Genomic DNA, 20,587 nt, shown 5'->3' with positions numbered 1-20,587 from the left:
ATCTCATTCCCGGTGACTCTGAAGAAAATCCCTTCAGAATTTCAGATGAAACTCTCTTCAGTAGGCTAATCTAACCACAGAGTCAGATGGATACTTCATCGAGGAGAGCCACCAAAAGGGGAAACTCTCTGTCTTGGCCTTAAATGCCCCTGGCTTTTTAAAAATTCATGTTTGCTGTAATTTACTAGACCCAAACTAAACTGCTCTTGTGTGTAAACCCAGTTAGATGCTGATTTCAAAAGTGGAGCAGAAGTCACGTTAACTTCATTTGCATCCGTCTACCACACTGTTAGCCACATCTCTTCATGAGCAGCTCTCAGCACATTACCCAGTCACAAGCCCATGTAGGGTCAATACTAATGCTGTCTTCATCCGATTCTAACTGTGACTGTGCTTGTAAAGCAGACAATTAGCTGCCAGTTTCAGTTAGGAAATAATATTTTCTCTGAAATGTATTGGAAGTTTTATCACACAGGGAGGGCCTTGTGCAGAGCCATTAATGCAATGATGCTAATCACAAAACTATCTGTTGATATTATTGAATTAAACACAAGCTTCCAGCAGAGCAGCCTTGTGGCAGATACTAATATGGAGGATGGCACCTCTCAGAGATGATATGTGGATATTCAAAATATGCTAGCTAGTTGAAATGTCTTTCTGGTCATGCTTCCTTGCATAAGTAATACATTTTTAAAATGTTTTACCATCTGGATGAATGTAGTGAAGTAGGGCACAAGGGAGAGAGAGATGTTTAAGTAGTCAGTTGCTAAGGAGGATGCCTTAAAGTCCATGTCTTAAATACAAGGATGTAGTCAAGTACAGTAAGTCACCTCTAAGTCTAGACTGAGCACAGCTGTGTGAGTCAAGACAGAATCCAAATGAACATGAACTTGGTTGGACTTGGAAACCAAGATAAGATCCAAAAAACAAGTCCACTCCCAACATCATGTTTGAACTAGAACTTGTAGTCACAATGTAGTTTGCAGTTAAATGTAGCTTTACTGTGCAAACAAAAGGTGATCTTCCTCCAAATCCCAGTGAGTATGCTGCACACATATGCTATCATATGACAGAGGAAATCCCACACTATCAAACTTTCAATTATCTGCCAAAATAATACATTTGGTAGTTAGCAGTCAAGTATTGGAACACTTAAACAACAATTTGCAATCACAAACAAAAGCCAAAAACAACCTGTAACCTCAACCCACCTCACCAGCCTCCTTCTCCTACCAAATAAGGTGTTGAAAACCAAAATTACACTGACAATATCCTGTTTTTGTGGATATGAAATTCTGCTAATATCAAGACAATATCAAATTTATAAGAAGAATGCATTTTCTTTTTAATAATCATATGGAAAACATACAATAGTTTTAAGGGAAACAGAAGTCCTGCTCAATGTTACTAACTAAAGTATTGCTGGTAATATGTTTCAGCACTTTGTGTGTGAATATAGTATCTTACAGCAGGATTTTTGGTCAAAGATCAAAGATAATGGCCAGTAGGACAGAAGAAATATTAGAGAGATTTGTATCTCCCCTTATGAACTGTCTTCGACTAGACAAACTCTACAGTTTTATTTAATTGCTGTTAGCTTGTGTTATCTTACCTCACAGAGACTGCTGAGCTGTGGTCAGTGATCAATAGACAATCATATGTTTCCATATGACTCAAGCTGAGGCTTGAGGCTTATGTGAGCGATCCTGGATTACATGTTACATTACATTCTGACTCGTGTAAGTCCGGGATGTTCTTAATTACTTGTGATAAATGCTTCTCTCTGCAGAGAAAAGGGAATATTTTATCCTTGGCTCTCAATTCTATCTCTGTCTTTGTCTCCGTGCCTTTTTACATGCCTCTGTCATAAAGAAACACACATACAGACACACACGGAAGCCATGACGAATAACATTATCAATCACAGCCATAATGAAACATAGGTCTTTCCAGAACCACTCAATCCCTCTCTGTCTTGGCCAGCGAGGAGGATGTCTCCATTGTTTAATGACACTGAGGGAGGAAATGGTTTCTCTTTGTTCCCTTACAACTCCATTACTGTCTGTACGGGTGTGCAGTACTGTACCGAGCTGACAAAGCTACATCATTTAGTAACTTTGACTCAATTTTTTTCTTTTTTCTTTTTTTTTTTTGGTGCTGATCTTGTCTTCCCACTCGCTTTTATATAACACCCTCCTCTGTGACTGTATTAGAGGGGGCAGTGATTTTTAGACAGGTATTTTGTATTTAATATTTAGAAGATTCAGGTACATGTAATCTAGTCACCATAAGATATATATATCGGTTAGTGCTGAAATTTGTCAGTTTAATCTATCTTCTTTTTAATATTGTTTTTCTGTTGTTCACGCAGGTAATATTCAGTACCGGGGATGTCCACATTGTTAAATTGGTTTCCCTTTTCCCATACTTTAGGAGTGGTAGACCTGAGTTGTGCTGGGTAATTGATGATGGATGAAGCAATCATAAAGAGTCCCCAGCTGGTAAATTACGACTTGGCTTATTCTCTGTGGGTAAACTAGGCCATCTGGGATGAGCTATAACTATGAAACCTTACTGGTCCATGCTGGGCTAGACAGCAAGGAGATCTCAGCAGTGATTTATTCATGACTCAAGTGGGTGAAGATTCAGCCTTCCTCTCTAATCCGTGCTCCCGCTTTCCCAAGCTGCTTCCTGGACACCATCACACCATCCTCACATCCTCTCTGCTGTATCCCACCATAGTGCCCACATCCTCCCCCCCGAATCCCTCCCTTAATTTTCTACCTACTTATATTAATCACATCAAATCACTGTGAGTCAGAAGCAATTCATTTTCACTCCCACTTCATGTGGTACATGTGTACGGAGAGACATAAGTGAGCAGAGACTATTTTAATAACACGATCACATCAAACAGATTTTAAAAAAGTACATGAATGTATTTAAAAGATTAATTTGTAAGGCATAATATTAAGTTTAATGCAATAACTTTAACGTATGCAATGAACACTGAATTTGCCTTTCAGCTTTAATTATCACTTATCTTCCTCTAGTCAGCAAGACTTATTTTATCTGGATTACTGGCTCAATAATTCATCTGCAGCACTACTGTGATCGGTATGGCAGCTGATCACAGAAACAATCTCTGCATGACCTCTTATAAGTTGTCCAGTTTGTTCCATTAACAAACAAATCCACACACATATACACACATGCGCTCCTGCACGTACAGGTCCAGAGGGCATCTCATTAGCAGACTCACACCCTCACAGCTGGAGGTTGTCACATTGTGTGTAGCGTCACTGACCATAGGGCAGACCGACCCTGAGACTGTTAACAGCAACCAACCCACACACACCAGCCTTATGCAGCCTATGCTATACAAACGGAAACACACACACAATATATACATATATATATATATATATATATATATATATATATATATATATATAGTGTGACAATCACCAAGCTATCCTAAAACTCCTGCATGCCCCATAAAAGCCTCAGGCAATGCTACTTTCACTCCTCAGCTTATTGTGAGCCCAGTAAACACAGTATAGACGCACAGTGCATCTATACAACAACAACAGCAACTGTGGCTAGAGGTCAGTATGCACTCGGGCCATGATCAATGATGATTTTCAAAAACTATAATATCTACTGTTTCAGGTATTCATCCATAGTAAACTGGTATTTTCCACCCCAGAAAGTGTAACTTTTAAAAAAGTTCTTTCCAGGCTCCAAATATAAAACTCCAATGTCATGTTGTGTCAGCAGAGAAAACAGAGCTTTACAAAATTGCTGAAGTGGTCGTCAACATTGGCCGACATGGTTAACTACTTAAATGTAGCAGCAATCATCAGATGCCATTACCTTGCAAGGCAGCTGATTTGCAAGATCACGACATCACAAGATCACATGAGAATCCATCTTGTCAGGCATCTTGTCAAGTTATGCACTCGTGTCCGAAACACCGGTGGTTCGGACCAATCAGCATCCTATGAGGATTCTCTCGTGATCTTGCGAATGCAGCTGCCTCACAACGTAAGATGGTGATAGACGGTGATAGACAGATGGTTGATCCAATCACCTGCCAAGTATTTTTTGAAAGTGCCTGTCCTTTTCCAAACAGTTTCCAAGGACAACTTCTCAGATGGTTCTGTGTAACAAACCATCTGGCGCGTCAGGTTATAGATGCCAACTGTCTGTCAAGATTCTCGACACAGCTGCTCAGGAGTTAGAGGAGTTTGCCAGTTAGCAGGAAGCATTTATGACCCTCAATCAAATCACTGTTTAATGCTCATGCTGTCATCTGAGAACAGTCAGTGACTACACCTGTATTCTATGTTCAGCCTTGTTGAGACATAAATTAAGTAATCACAGAGTGACAGACTGGAGCTTCAACCTGCTCAGACTAAGCAGAGTCAGTCAGAATCAGTCATCTAAGTCAAATGGCCCAAATCTTGTACATACTCATGTTCTATCCCAAAAGAAAAAGCAGGCAAAGAGATTTAACTGCTTCTGCCCCTACCATCCATAGAAATCTTACACAGGACAGTGAAATATGGCCCATTGGTATGCAACTTTTCCATTTAATGGGCCATTACATCACCGCTGTTTGTACAGTGGACATCATAAATGGAGTTCTTGAGTCGAACAACAATAACATCTTGAGATGTGTGTTGCTGAGCGAAGCAGGTGTTTTGGAAAATGACAGCACATATAAACACTGCGGGCTCCTCATTAAAATCAATGATGTGGAGAATGGATGAATGTTGAAGAGAGGAGAGGATAGGGCTACACTGATTTTGCTGCTTGTGTTTTCAATAAGGTTGTCTAATCATTAATGATTTAAGTTTGCAATACTGGGCAAAGCTCACAAAAAGGTTTAAAATGTCCCCGGGCAAATGGGAGGCCACATAAATAGCAAGCAGACATTTTTATCCCCAAGGAGCACAGAATATCATCAAATCAAAACCACATTGGTGTGGACAAAAGAGATTGAGTTATCAATATCCATATCAAGAAAATCTCATCTGTCTGACTCCTCCACTCTGTAACAGTGAGAGGAAAGAAGAGAGGGGGGCAGAGCATGATACGGAAGAGATGAGGTGAACACTTTTGTTCTTGGAAACCTCAACAAATGTCATGTTTTCATTACAGCAGCAAGGATATGACTTCTTGAGTTACATAACACTGTGATAGAGAAAACTGTGCAGGTACTGTCACTGTCACTGAGGCTTCTGGGTATGTGGATCTCATGCATGCCTGTAGGGGTTTATTTTAGGTGTACATATGAGCATTCACTCGCATATATTCTGATCCGCTTCTCCTACAGCTCCTCTCCTCCTACTCTTTCTTTTGCTCAACAGTTCACAGTCCCCTGCGGTTTCACCTGCCGTGATTCTCTGTGCTTCGCTCTCTTTTAAAGATGCAATGCTCCCAGTCTTCTCCTGTCTCTAATCCATCATCGTTTCCCTGCCTCGCCTTACCTACTCACCCCTTCCAATCTTCTTCCCCACGCTACCATGTGGTTCAGGTGATGTTGCCTCTGGGCTCACATTACCCTGCTGTCATCCCTGAACAAAAAAAAGGGGGGCCTTTAACATGGTCCTCAGAGTCTGCATACCTCCTTACACCCCCGCACCTCTTCCCTGTGCTGTTTGAAGAGCCCCACTGATAGGGTTGCCCCTGTAGAAATCCACCAGACAGCCTGGGAAAAACCATAAAACCATGAGTAAGGGAAGCGTAACACTGTGGAAGCCCTGCTTAAGGCTGACAGCGAGCCCAATATTCATGAAAAATTTGATACGCACACGAGGGTTAACAGCAATTGTTACCCACTGTTTCATTGATCTCCGAAAGGAAATTCTTCTTTTCACAGCTGATGTGAGGCAGATGTTTGACAAGAGGCCCACAACAAAGGCCCTCCATTTTGGAGAAAGGGAACCTTTAAAGGCAACCTTTTTACCTCACTATGATCACAATTACTAATTTGAACAAATCTTTCTTTCTTGACCCCGTCTAAACAACCTCCTCCTAGAAATATATAGTATACTACTAATTTTCAACAGCAAAATAAAATGTTGATATTGAATGCGTCAGTAAAATGTTCAATGACATTTCATTTGTTTCCCTGCACTGCCGCTGCTAGTATCGACTCAAGCGTAATGAAACTTTTTTATAGTTATGTTTAGGCAATTCAAAGCACCTACTCTTGGTTTAGTACTGGAAAAAAATGACTTGAAGCATGAGACTTGACTCGTTTACTTTATTAACGTTCGACCGAAAACGTGATCTTTCCTTGCAGTAACTTAACTAAAGTGCTTTTTTTTGCCTAAACCTAAGCACACGTGGGACTCAGGATATGAATCCCAGTCTCCAGTCTGAAAGTCTCTTGCTTTCCATGCCCACCATCCACCCTGACCACCACACTTCATTCTCTGGGAAACACGTTCCAACCGATCATAGTAGTATATACAGGTAATTTCTTGTTGTCTGAAACATGCAAATCAGCACAACTAGACCATGAAAAGCTTTTACAGATGACAGTGAAAAAATCTTTCTTAGTACAGCACGTCTCCAGGATGTCTCCCTCACCTGGTTTTTCCGGTAACAGTTTAGTGTGAATAGTGCAAAATTGGCAATCTGCTCTGCATTTCAAAACATGGCGTCAGTTCTGTGGCTGATCTGTCAGACATTTTGAATTTTTAGCGGAAGCCAGATCCTGCTGTTAAGTGCATCTTCAAGCTGAGAGCCAACAGAAGGGTCTTAACACATGGCCTTTTTGAGAGCGCGGACTCTGTGCACTCTCAAAAGATAGTGCAGACGGCAGCTATTTGCTCTGACTGGGATTACACAGTTCATTCTTCATTTCATTTAGCTATTTTATTCACCAGCGAGGTTTCATTCTTCATCCCATGGAGGAAGCTGGGGTGAGCCAGCTGGCTTGGCTCCGCTGCAGATGTATTACGGATCCCGCAATACATATTTCAATTCATATGACTCGAATAAACAACACCTGAGATCCAAAGGCACAATGAGGGTTGCAGACCCCCTTTTCTCCCTTTGCAGTTAAATTGTGTTTAATGTGTTCTTTTAATTACAAATCACAAATGGCTTTGGGTTTTCTGTCACTGGCAGCATCAACCTCTTGGCAGGGCCACTGATCTGAAATCTGAAACTGAAATCTAGACTGCTTTCACCCACCACAGCGTGCTGTACGCATTTATTGTGAATAAACACAATCAGCCTGCACATCAAACATGATAAACAGGAATTTATGTCACATGGCAAGATATCTTTCCCCTGCTGCTTTACTGTGGGAATTAATGTGGGAATAGTGTGATCTTTGTCAATTCTCACATAATAGTTTTAATGTTGTACCGTACTCCCTGCATCGTGACATAAGCCTTATTAACAATTCTAACATCGATTTCCGTGGTGCTAATTTTTTGTCCAGAACAATTAACAGCTTGTGCATCCATGACTCAGTTCAGTTAAGTACGAACTATAAATAAACCGGCTATTTTAATCTGATTGCATATATAGTCCGTTTATGTACAAGATATAGTGAAAACACTGATGTTAAATAATTGAGAAATAAGGTGAGACAATTGCTGCGGTCACAACAAGGTCGGCAGACAACACATTGAGCATAAAGCACTGTTATTGCTTTTGGTACAGAACAAAAGCGTTTGTTATCCTGCTCTGTTGCATTTAACAGTTGCCATGGCGACACTGAGCCAGGAGAGGCTTAAGGAGGATCCCAAACTCGATAAAAGGGGTTTCTAAATCTGACAGTGCAACTCTCTATTTGACTCCATCTCTTTTTCTTCTCTTCTCTTGTTTTCCATTACTGACTCGTGCTGTGGAGTCTTTTGAAGAGGAGAGGAAACGAAGGGAAGAGAGGAATGGAAAGAGCACGACAAGGCGAGAAGTAAAGAGCCTTCCGGACGAAGCTGTGGGAAACGGAAGAGGCTGCGGGGTTCAGGCAGCACTTACTGCCAGCAGAGGAAAATACCAGTAGAGTGGATATGAAGGCACACATTAATACATTGTAGTCGTCTCAAGGCAACGCCAATCTGGGTCACCAAACTGCCCAGGTTGGAAATCTTTGCATTCAAATTTGGTAGTTATTTAACTATTTTATTGGGCCATTTTTGCTGTAGTACTGTATTTTGATTGTCCAAAATGGATGCTACTCAGTGCTCTGTAAGTTTAATTTTCAGGCCTGACCTCTTTTAAAACTTACATAAAGGGTATAACATGTGTTTATTAGACAGAAGTGTTTTAATACTAGCTACCAGTGAAACACTGGCTCTGGCTGTTGCTTACAGGGAGAGAAACTCATTTTAAATTGCGCTGAGCTCTCACTGGTATCGATTTCTTCTCGCCAACAGAACATAAAGAAACTCACCAAGGCATTTCTTCAAATTGCTTGCTTTTGTTGTTGGGGGGGATATGGAGGGATGGATGGATAGAGTGAAAAGTGGCGAACTCTTGTTAGCCTTTTCTGTTGATTAGGTCTGGTTCAACAGCCTTGTTAGTTGGCCAAGATCGCTCTATTTCTATCTGTGGTCTGTGAGAGGGTCTGCATGTATTATATAATTGTATTCATTGTAATTGTAATTTATCTAAATGTATGTGTCTTGGTTTGGCAACAACAGCTGCCTCAGATTTGTATCCAGGAAGCTGATTTATGATTAAACCCGCGAGTCAACCTGGTAGGCGCTGTTCAAAGCAGTCGACCAGTAAGTTAAACATCCATGCAGGACTCGTAAAACTCCCCTCCAGCAGATTGGAGATCAAGAGAGAAGGGAGCTCCAGACAGCAACACTCTTCCTTCACACTTCCTTCTCCCCATCGACTCCTCTGTCACTCCCCAGCTCACACCTCACTCGCACTTCTCTGTCTTCAGTTGGCCTTCTTGGCCCCTCTCTATTTCACCTCCTTCTCTCTCCCGTCCATATCCCTTTCTCCCCTGGCTTCTCTCTTTCTTTTTCACCTTATCCCTTTCTCCCACCCCCCCCTTCACCCCCCTCCCCTCCCTCAGTGGAAAGAGAGGAACAGAGACAGTTCATCTGCGTGTGATGGAGCTCTGACAGGCTGATCCCTCTGCCCTCTCCCCAGGGCGTGCAGCTGTGCCTGGGCCCTACGACGCCTACCTCCCCGAACACACATCCACACAGAAACGGCAGGAATACACCCACCTACACACATGCATGCATGCATTTATAGAGCTACCGAGGGAGCACACATGTGCACATACCCACACCTCCACACTCTTATACAGCACATGTGCATGTGTGTACTTTATGTAAGTTATCACATTTCTATGCTGCAGGTGGAGGTGATGTGATGGAGAATCATGGGTTACAGGATTTTGTTTTTGGCCTGATACCAATATCAATATTCAGGCTTTTTTTTCTGTGTGTGTGGTACTGCAAAATGTTTGCAAGGAACAGAGTTAAATATACAGTAATTCTACAATCAATCTTAACCAGGTTTGACATTTCAAATGTTTTTTTTCTTATGTGTCAGTCTTCATTCTTTCAGTATTCTTGCAACTAAAAAATTCAGTTCGTTAGTTTCATACTGTACATATTGTGGCCAGTATTGACAAACACATTGGTCCTTCATTTTGCAATATATTATATTGCATTTACTGTATTTTTCCCCTTAAGCACACACATTTCCTCCATGTATTCCCTCTCAACTACCCATAACCTACACCTCTTAAGGTTTTGATCTGTGCCAAGTCCATTAGCCTAATCTGAAAAACAAAAACAGCACTTTGCTCTCTCTCTCTCTCTCTCTCTCACACACACACACACACATACACTTCACATCTTCCATCAGCACATTCACCAGTGCCCCGCTGTTATCTGGGGGATGTGATGTGCCATTTCTCTTTGAAGGCACTGTCACAGAACAGCTTATTTCACCAGTCCTCCAGACGCGGGGCTCTCTGTCTCTAGCAGGGTTTTTCCATCCAAGACAAAGAACAGAGCTGCCCGAGCTTGCTGCCTGGCTGACTGGCTGTCTCATTAGGCACAAGACAACAGAGGCAACACAAAAGAGAGATGTACACAGTCCAGTGAAAAATGGAAGGATGAGGAAAATGTGCTGAAGTCATCTGTCTTTTTAAAAAAAAATTTCTCTGTTAATTCATGCTGTTGACGTTGCATCTGTATCTTTAACAGTAGCTGTGGAGAAATCTGATCAGCAGCAGTGGCTTGTTTTTAGTGGTACCACATTTCTCAACTGTCTCCATTCATCAGCAGCAACACTAACAAACAGCTCTGCTTAGGTTTTTTCTGACAGAAATACCATTGTTCCTTACACAATCATCTGGAGTGTAAACTTACATCACACCTTGTAGTTAGTGCAGTCTATTTTTAGAAGACATAAACCTGGTAAAACTGGTGTTTCTAAAGCATTTATATGTGAGCCTCTCTTATGTAATGTTATGTTTACTTGGTTGAGAAGATTTATATGGAAAAGCCACTTGATGTGGGAAAACTACAGTTATCTTTAGCACTACTCTTTCATTATGTAGCCTTGTCTAACATCTAAGATTTCAATTTGAATTGAGTTCACAGGAGATTCACACCAGATGCTTTAATAATCTGCATCTACCCTGGGTCTGCTCTTTATTTGATACTGTATATGCTACTGTATATAAACAATATAAGGAGCGCTTATGTAAGTCGCTGCATCTGTGCAACCAAAATGTATTTTTACAATCCTCACTATTTAAGCATTTTCTTTCCTCTTCTAGTCAAAGCTTGAATTTAAGTGCTTGACAGTCAAGCATTTAAATTTTGTTGAGCTTAGTTATAGTTATTAGGATTCTGGAAGTGAGATATTTCTATATCAAGTCCCCTGGAGTCTTTTTTATCTTGCAGGCACATTTTTCTCCCTTATTTCTGTCTTTCCTTGAGCAAGAAAACTCTTCTGAGCAATTTAAGCAGCTAAACTATACTACACTAAAACCCAAAAGAGCACAGCAAACCAGATGCCCAATGACAAGTGTGTACTTCAGGCACACGCGCACACACACAAACCCACACACAAGTATTTGATAAAAAAGGGTTTCACTTGACCCAACAAATGCTTCTATGTGTTGGGGATGTGCACAATTGAATTTCTGTTAATGCTGCATTTGCGTGCCTGTGCGTGTGTGTGTGTATGTTTGTGTGTTATATAAACCTCATTATCTCTATCACTACATCAAATTCTTGTCATTAAGCCGATGTGAGATCATAGAGCATTTGGAGAAACATCAAAGTGCTACACAAAGTCACTGTCAAACACAAATGCGCGCACACGCTAGACTTAAATACACATACGCACACTCCCTGACAAGCACAAACACCCACAAAAAAAGCAAACACAACGTTATGTTTGGTGTTGATTTATGACCCCTGTCATAATCGGGTTAAGTCTGAGACCTTGAGTCCAAAGATATTTGATTGTATCCTTGAGCTTCACCCGTCACAGCAGCTGTCTCATGAAAAATATATTTCTGTTCTGGCCACTAAGTTCACCAGTCCACCCCCTCTTCACTCTCTCTCACTCCTGCCTGCTCTCACCCTCGACATCTTTCGCTCAGAACAGAAACTAGTTGCCATGGCTACAATCATTAACACATCTGGCATAGTTATCTGGCATAAACATGCGTACGGAGTGATTCTCTCTCTCACACACACACACATGCAAAGACACACAGTTGCACATGTACACACACACACACACAACAAACAAACAAACAAACATGATACAAATGTAAAAAGCATTAATATGCATGATTTTGCCGCGCTGTTTCGCGTTTCTTGGCTGCAGTCTGGAGCTTGTGTGGGAGAGATAACGGGCCAAGGCTTGTTGGGGAAAATACATAAATGGAGAACTTTGGGCCTCTGTGATAATCCTGCTGGTGAATTTAACCCAACCTTCTTTATCTTAATCCGCTGGGAAATGGAGCTGATGTTAAGAAGAATGGAGTCTTCAAAATACTGGGCTGTTCTGAAAATGATATATCTAAAGTTCAGCTTGAAAACATTATTCAAACTTCACTGTCTCTGTATAATCAATCATATTTCTGAGGCTGATACCAATATTGATACTTGAGAGTTTGAAAAATCTGATAACATACAGTATATTCTGTCTTTTTGTATTTTTTTACATAAATACATAACATGAATATTAAGATCCCTTAACTGTGACCAAAATATGTTCTAAGCAGTTGAAAATTTACCTCGTCAGTTCTCTTTGGTGGACAAAGTATGTAATGGAGATACAATGTCTCTATATTACACATGAAACTTATCATAATATCATAATACTTTACTGCAATATTTTGTTACTTATTGGCTGACATACATGACAATATGCTAAAGATGCTGATAATATCAGCATAGTAAATTTTTGTGATGTCGTATAACTGCCATCATGTAAAATATCCCCTGAATATATTCATATATACTATATATAATTTCCTTATATTGGTATTTTTTTCTTTTTGACACTTTGCTTTTTCATACAACTGTTATTTTATATCAATTTGTGGTTGAGGTGTGCTCACATTTGTTCATTATGAACAGATCGTCCACTGCTAGATAAGTGAGATTCCAGTATTTCAACATTTCATTACTTAAGTCAATAGTGTAAACATAATGTCTCTTGCTATCATTGAGGAAACCAGACTGACAGCTTTCGTTTTACCACTGACGCTGGCACATGTCACAGCACCTATAAATTATTTAATAGAAAACACAGAATACATTTCCTTCTCAATAACAGCCTCACTCAGCCTTATAAAATGTATAGTAGCTATCTACTGTAACTGTGCTCCTCTGCTTTGCTTTGGTCTTTCCCCGTCCTATAAATCCCCGATCTCAAGGGCCACCCTGAATATAGCTTTAGCATCATCCCAGCTCAAATGATCTGGAAAATATTCTGTGTGTGTATTTTGTGAGACTGTTTTTGTACGATCAGTGGCTTTCACCACAAAAACACATTTATTATGGGCTAGCCTCACTAATACAAGAGCATGAGAGGCACAGGAGCAAGCCAGAGCTGTGCTTTAGTATTGTTATACCACAAAAAGATTCACGCTCACGGTGTTAAGTTGCGGACCACGACCAGAAAATCACATATGAGTACATACATGTGAGTACAAGCTCACGCACACGCAAACCAACATTCCACTACATGAGTCAAAACATGTTTCTGTGGCCCCAAATGCTTTCAATTAAAAACCATAATAACGGCTCCTGAGGAAAACAACATGACAGTAATGCATCGGTTACAGTCAGTGCATGTGTCTCATATACACACACACGCTCGCACACAGACACATCCACGCACACACAGCTGTGGAGGAGTTTGACAGTACAACAGATGCCTGTGCGGTGCGTGCATTCTGCTGCCCCCACCCTAACCCCCGAGGACATCCCCCTGCCTCCGATTATACACACTCTCTCTCTCCACTTTACATACCACCGCTCCCCCAGCCAATCACCCAGAGCAAAACAACCAGACCAACCAGTCGCATCGTCAGGATTATAATAACTAGTGACTGACGGATGGCATTTCAATGGGCTTTGTTAGCATTCCAGGTGAACAAAACAAATATTTTTTTGAAAACCACATGTGAGGTTGTGTAAGATTCATAGAAAAACAACCAGGTGTATAGGCTGTGCTTTAAATAAACCAGCTGTTACAAAATCAAGAATTGATCAGACTAATCATCAAAAAAAAAACCACACACACAATAAAAACACACCTTCAAACACACCTTCAGTCACTTTCTAATGGGTTCATCAAACCTCACCCATTAATGTCACCTCATCCAACTACCTGTCACTTCCCATACAAACACATAAAACACCTTTTGCCAAGCCTAAGCAACAACTGAGCAAAAGGAAGCGCACGCCAAGACAAAGAAAGCTCTTCTCCTCTCTCATACCTTTTTGCCTTTCTTCTTGCGATGGGCTGCTTTCCCGCTGCCTGATTTCTCTTTAGCTTCCTCACTCATGTTCAGAGATCTCCCCCTGTTCCTCTCCGCTCCTCACTTTTTCTTTTTTTTTTTTAATCCAGCATGTAGGAGCTTGTGAAGTGGAGCGGCGGCAGCTGCTGTCTTCACTGGTGAAACGTTGCCACAGAAATGTCCATTTAGAAGCAGTGAAGGAAGGATTGTTCCATGCAGAGTGGGTGTGCGCGTGAAGAGAGGAGAGACTGGGAGGACTGTGCTGATGCTCTCCCTCCTCCTCCTCCTTCTCTCCTCTTCCTCTCCACGTTCACAAACACACACACACACACACGCACTTGCAATCACGCTCGCCGAGGTCCACTCCCACTTGCTGCCTTTGCCGTGCGCAATTGGTGACTCTCTCCAGCGCACTCAGAGGCAGGGTGTGGAGGCAGGAGGAGAGTAGAGAGATAGAGACAGAGGAGGAAGATGAGGAGGAGGAGGAGGAGGAGGGAGTGTTGATATGTGAAGGAGGAATAGATAAAAAGAGAGAGAGGTAGACTGAAGGAGTGTATTCCTGACTGGATGTGGTGCTGCCTACCTGAAGCTGGAGACTGGAGACACTCTCCCAAAACAGACACACACACACACACAGAAAAAAACAGAAACAAAGAAAGTAAGAAAGGAAAGAAATAAAAATGGGTGGGTCAGAGAGATAGGAAGAGAAAGAGGGAATGAAGGAAAAGAGTGTGAAATGGTGTTACTGGTGTTAGTGAAAGGGAGAGAGAGCAGAGACAGAGAAGAAAGGGTGGGTTTGATCCACTCAGTCGCTTCACTCTGCCGGCTGGATGATCTCCGCTGTTGCTCCCTACACAGGCGTTTGTGATATGAAATGAGACTCTCTGTTCCTCTGACAGGCCAATAGAGCGACAGAGAGAGAGAGAGAGAGAGAGAGAGGGAGAGAGGGAGAGAGGGAGAGAGTGGGGGGGGGGGAGGATCATTAACACGATGCATCAGGTCCTTCCAGAAAAGGAAGTCTCCCCACTAGCCTCTGCCAGCAGGATCAGCTTACTGGAAAATGAAACAGAACAGAACTGCACCCGGCACTGACTGACTGACTGACAGAATGGGTTGATCGAGGTGTGTGTGTGTGTGTGTGTGTGTGTGTGTGTGTGTGTGTGTGTGTGTGACCTGGCAGGCGTAGCAGACACAGCGAGCGATAAGAAGGCTGGGCATTTGAGGAGAGGAGGGAGAGCAGAAAAGCACACAAGATTGATAATATCCCAACAACATTCAACCAATAACCATTCAAATGTCTGCGTGATGACTCAAGAGAGTTTGCAGAGACAGTAAGACCACGCCTTCCCAACCTCAACAAGCTACAGCTCTCCACCAATGAAACATCTAGCTAATGAGGCAGGAGCAGAGCGAGTGAAACGGGGAGAAAACGGGAACAAAAAGCCCTGGGTGACACAGAGGGAGAGATGAGAAAGAGGGGTGGGGTGAGAAACTGACAGTGGGAGATGGGGAGGAGTGAGGTAGGGAGGGCGAAAAACAATGTGATATCAGTGAAACAGACAAACCAAGGAGGCATGGCGAGGATGAAAGAACAAATGAAAAAACAAATGAGAAGACAGAGGCACAGAGAGGCAGGGTTTGTTGTAAATGCCCTCTAAACAACAGGTTCTTTATTCTGGGGGGTGCATTGCTGTTAAACCTCTCACCCTCCCTCGTGCGCTGTCGCCACAGTGCTGTTTGATATCAGTTATGGCCAATTATGACCAGAAATTTCTAGATTTTTTTTTTTTTCTCAATGGTAAGAGAGAAACAGATGCTGATTCGCTCTTAGCAACGTGAATTTAGGCAAAGATATGTCTACTCAACTTGAAAATGTTTCCACTTAAGTAAAACATGTGCTCTTATCTTGAGGCTATTATGTTAGAACTTCACTTTATGAATTTACAAAAACACAAGAGAAAATAATTAAGTTCCTGGTAAGAGCTGAGCTGTATCAAACACACAGGCACACTTCACACACACGCACAGAGCTGGTACATGTTAGTAGTGGGGTTGCACGTAATAATTTTTTTTATTGAATCTATCTATTATTTTTACGATTAAAAAGAAAACTCTGCTCTTCATAATTTCTTGGAGTCCAAGTTGACACTTGTTACATGTTTTGTCAGAGAAATTACAATTATATATGACAAAGGGAAGCGGTAAATCTTAACATTCTAAAAGCTAAAATCAGCGAAAAATGATGCACAGATCAATCGATTACAGATCAATCAATTAAATGACTTACCGTTTCAGCTCTAGCTGTTTGCTAGCTGGAGCAAGCATCTGTATCACGTCCATCTGCTGTTTATGGCCAATAAAAACTGACTGTAAAAACACTCCAGGAGAGAAAGACTTTGCATAAATAAAATGTGATGAAAATTCACTTCATATTCATCCTAAACACACTTAAAATCCTGCAGCTGTCATTGGTGGGCTGGAGCCATGACAACATACAGAAACATATAGAATTCATCTTAAATGAGGGTCGTTTGAAGAGCAACTTCAGCAGATCCGTAACTGTACAATCATAAGGTACAATATATATGTAAAGGAATAAAAGGAACAAAAATCCCAGTGAAGTCAGTTTGACTGAAACTACTGACACAAGGCTGCACCGTCCGTAAACATTCCTGGTAAGACAGTTTAACACATTTCTCAGCACACTGAGCACACAGGACAGGTAAGGTTAAAACACTTTACTCTGAAGTCAGGCAGGTAGGAGAAAATCCACCGACAAAGAACATCTCAGCTCACACCATAAAACAATTTGACTTAAATTAATTTGTAAATAACTTTGAGCTTCAGAATTTCCCTTTAAAGCGACTTTAGTATCAGCGGTTTTAACTATAACTCACAAGTGGATAAGTGGATATCTGCCATATTTACAGTCTTTTTAGCATCAAATTGAGCTGCGGTGGAAGTATGACAATTCATGTCATTTGGGCAGCTGAAGCTTCATATTAGCTTCAGATAAACTTTAAAATACATTTTTGCACAGAAGGAGGACCTGGGATTTTGCCACCATCACTTACATTGTTTGTGCATGAAGGGATCTTCTAATGGTCAGTATGAACAGGGGGAGTGATTTAATCAAGGAAAACCTATTTCAGTGTTAATTTGGGCATCTGACAGATGTTTTAAGACAGACGTGGTTTCATGATGTTTCCCCAAAGCACACGGTCACACAACCAGCCCGTCCTCAAAAGAAAAACAACAGTATAGGTTGAAAATTCAGTCGGCAAAAACGACCTATAATTACGTTTGAGTGACAGATGCCATCTAGTGGCTGTAGAAATCATGATTCGGAGAGGTGACACAGTTCAGATGACGTCAATATAAGGTTACAAATTTCCATAATCAGAGGTGAGGGGTTGGGTGGATGGCTAGACAGATAAATGGCAAAAGTGGACTTAGCTGCAGGAGACCGCTGTTTGCTTCCCGTTGCCAACTGCAAGTGTCATATTTCCAAAATGAGTTGGGACAGTTTTTTAAAAACTGTAACTACAATTCTCATGGTGTTTACTGTTGCCATGACAATGAAGGTTGCCTAACTTTACGGAAGTAGTAACTTTAACTCACACCACATGTCAAGTGATCATTTTAACCTAAACTATGATCTTACCCTAACCCTCACCAAGTGGTTTTTGTGCCTAAACCTAACGAGACCTTAACCACAGCGTTGTCACACCACAACACATGATTGTTTTTAACAGTGATTTGTAACAATTTTGAAGAGCACCGATAGAGAGGCCATATTAGAAAACGCTCCTATGGGTTGTTCTGGAGTGCATGGCGCAATCGACCTATGTGGTCTGATGAGGATGTGTTGCACACAACACATACCACACTCAAAGTGAAAACACTAATTCTGAAGAATCAACAGATGACAATGAGAGCCATGGCACTATTCCAATCTTCATATGTCTGGGCATGTCACAACTGTGAAAAGTAGCAGGTGTGTCTTCATTTACAACGAAAAACATCAACTATTCTATTGAAATAATAACTGCTGTATTTTAATGTCATGCGAAGCTACAGTACTAGTATACAACACCCCACAAGTTTGTGCAAAATCTAAAGTTTCACAACACCTTGTACAGGTTGTGAACATTATTGCCACTGAACATTAGTATTAGTAGAACAGCGGTACTTTTAGAGGAATCTCAGTGAATTTGTAACTAAAACTAAAATTCTACATCAATGCCGAATATTGTCATTGTTTAGTGTGTACAGTATGTGACTCTTTTAAGATCAGTCAAGGCTTTGTAAGGAAATTTTCGGTTATTAATGAGGGGACTTGGTCCACTGTCAAAACAATAAACATGGTTGATAAAACAATGATGAAAAAGTAATATATATATATATATATATATATATATATATCATCATTAGTGACTCAGTTATAGTCATATGCTGCAAATATTTAAAAAGAAGAAGGCGTATCTTCATTTTTCAGGAAAAGCATCAACTATTCCACTGAACTGCCCTAGGCTTTTAAGGTCATGAGAAGCAAAGGAAAATAAGCAGAGCCCATAACAACAGCATAACTGCTTTGAGTCCACAAGATTTGCTTTCCTGATATGCATATTGAGACCCAACCACAATGAGAGATTACAAATACCAAGTCTAAGTGGGAATCTGAGAATCAGAGATCATTGTAACTGTAACAAAACACAGCATTTTCCAAACAGTGTTCAAGTCACAGAAGACTTGTTGATCACATTTTCATGTTTGTTGTCACCGTAAAAGGTTGTAAACACCATTAGAGCAACAATTTCCAATTCTCTATAAACGTTCTGGGAAAGTCACACTTTTAAACCAGGTTTGTGCTTAAATGACAAAATCTAAGCAAAATAAATGGCCTTGTGTCATTTACTTAAAAAAAAGGAAGATGAAACACTGTATGATCAGAAAGCTACATATACAATAAGCATTTAATTTAACGTATATTAGTAGTCTCTTCTACTAATCTTTACGGGTCCAAAATGAAAACTTACAGTGTAGTTGTCAAGAAACCACTTGGCATTGGCCTTACATGCAACTACTCTCCAGAGACTGAAAACACGGTCACTGTCATTAGTCTTTGGAGCCATTTCTAACCAAAACTAATGTAACCAAACTCTTTATAATGAAGGAACATGTCACCCCGTGCAGCAGTGTGGCTCATCTACAACAGAGGTCTACAGCACAGAGGAATACAATATAAGTAGATAGTTCATTGTTGGTTTGGCTCTGCTCATGAGATTTGTTGACAGTAAGAAAATATAGAAAATCTCCAGCTTTATCCTTTAAAGTAGAGTATGAGCCTTTGTATGAAATTTCTGGGCCTTATGTTATTTGGATAAGGATGTGATTGTACACACAAAGAAGTAGCATAATGGTTACTTTGATTTTCTACAGTAGCATACTATTTACTGTGATATTCTACAGAAATGTGTTGATTTCTGTCATTTCTACAGCATCATACAGAAACATAGTAAATTACTGTAGATTTCACAGATTTTATGTTGCAGTTATAAACCGAACTAACTGAAAAATGATTGAAATATCCCTTCTTAATATTTAAACTATCTTCAGTTTAAATCGTTGAGATCTCAGACTTTTTTCGGCAAAGTCCTGGCCGAGAGACACAAGTAGAAACAACAACTGTGATAATGTGATAACTGGGTAAATGATCGTAATCATGTCTGGTGGCAGAAAGGAAACATCTAATTAGAGATGGAAAACAGAGGGACTGTGATGACATTACTTCAATCTAGTTTACTTTTCCATCACCACTGGCTTTGCTGCTGTTTGTGCTCTGCTTCAACTCCTCTCTAATCTACCTGGCACATGCATAAGTTCAAAACTCGAATGAGATGAGACTGCACAATTACATAGTTAATGAATCAAACTAAGAAATAAATCAAATTAGTTAAATGACTGTTATTTGGGTTAATGAAGGTATCAGGGTAGGGCGTTTACATGACAATTTCCATGTAGGGTGTTGCCTAAATTTGATTATAATTGAATTATTAGTGTGCATGTAGTTGTACTTAATTACATGTTACCATACCAAAGGATCTAATGAGAACGAGAGGAGGGAGAAGATGTGTCACATGCTGTAATTTTTACTTGTCAGAGGCAAAAGGTGATTACTGGATAAAAAGATTAGAGATTATTCATGAACTTCTTCAAGTGTAGTATGTACACACATTAAATCAAAACTACAGAATCTGAAACAATAATTTACCTTCTTTTATGGTTTCCTAACTGTACAACTGTGCTCTACCTCAGTGAAAGGATTAGTACCAGTGACACATCATGTCCTCCAGTGAAGACCATCATCCTCCTCTCTGTCATCTTCTCTTCACTCCACCTTTCCCCATCAACTACCAAGTCCTCAGAGTGAGAGCAGAGAAGGATTACACACGGCTTCACACATTAATCTGCTGCTGGAAATGTTCTCTTTGCTCCATTTTCGGGACAAACTGTGTGTATGTACAGTGGCTGATGGGGATATGTGCACACGTTTGATTTTGTGGGTGCTTACAGCAGATGTTCACTGTG

At 40.7% G+C, this 20,587-nt stretch overlaps 1 protein-coding gene across 14 annotated transcripts in view; it reads right to left on the bottom strand.

Annotated features, from left to right (window-relative positions):
* The window catches only part of LOC137197189 (ankyrin-3-like), a 126,757-nt gene extending 111,896 nt beyond the window's left edge, over positions 1–14,861 (bottom strand). For 10 of the 14 annotated variants that reach the window (XM_067610405.1, XM_067610404.1, XM_067610408.1 and 7 more), the window contains exon 1: positions 13,976–14,861. In XM_067610405.1, the coding sequence (XP_067466506.1) occupies positions 13,976–14,044 (69 nt within the window). In that variant the 5' untranslated portion in view covers positions 14,045–14,861. The remainder of the gene's footprint in view (positions 1–13,975) is intronic. The other 4 variants (XM_067610409.1, XM_067610412.1, XM_067610417.1 and 1 more) reach the window with 1 other exon arrangement.
* Between the last annotated feature and the right edge of the window lie 5,726 nt (positions 14,862–20,587).

This window comes from Thunnus thynnus, chromosome 14 (genome assembly GCF_963924715.1).
Source record: "Thunnus thynnus chromosome 14, fThuThy2.1, whole genome shotgun sequence".
In the NCBI taxonomy this organism is placed as follows: Eukaryota; Metazoa; Chordata; class Actinopteri; order Scombriformes; family Scombridae; genus Thunnus; species Thunnus thynnus.
The sequence above is the reverse complement of the archived record's forward strand: the minus strand, read 5'-3'. Positions and strand labels throughout refer to the sequence as shown.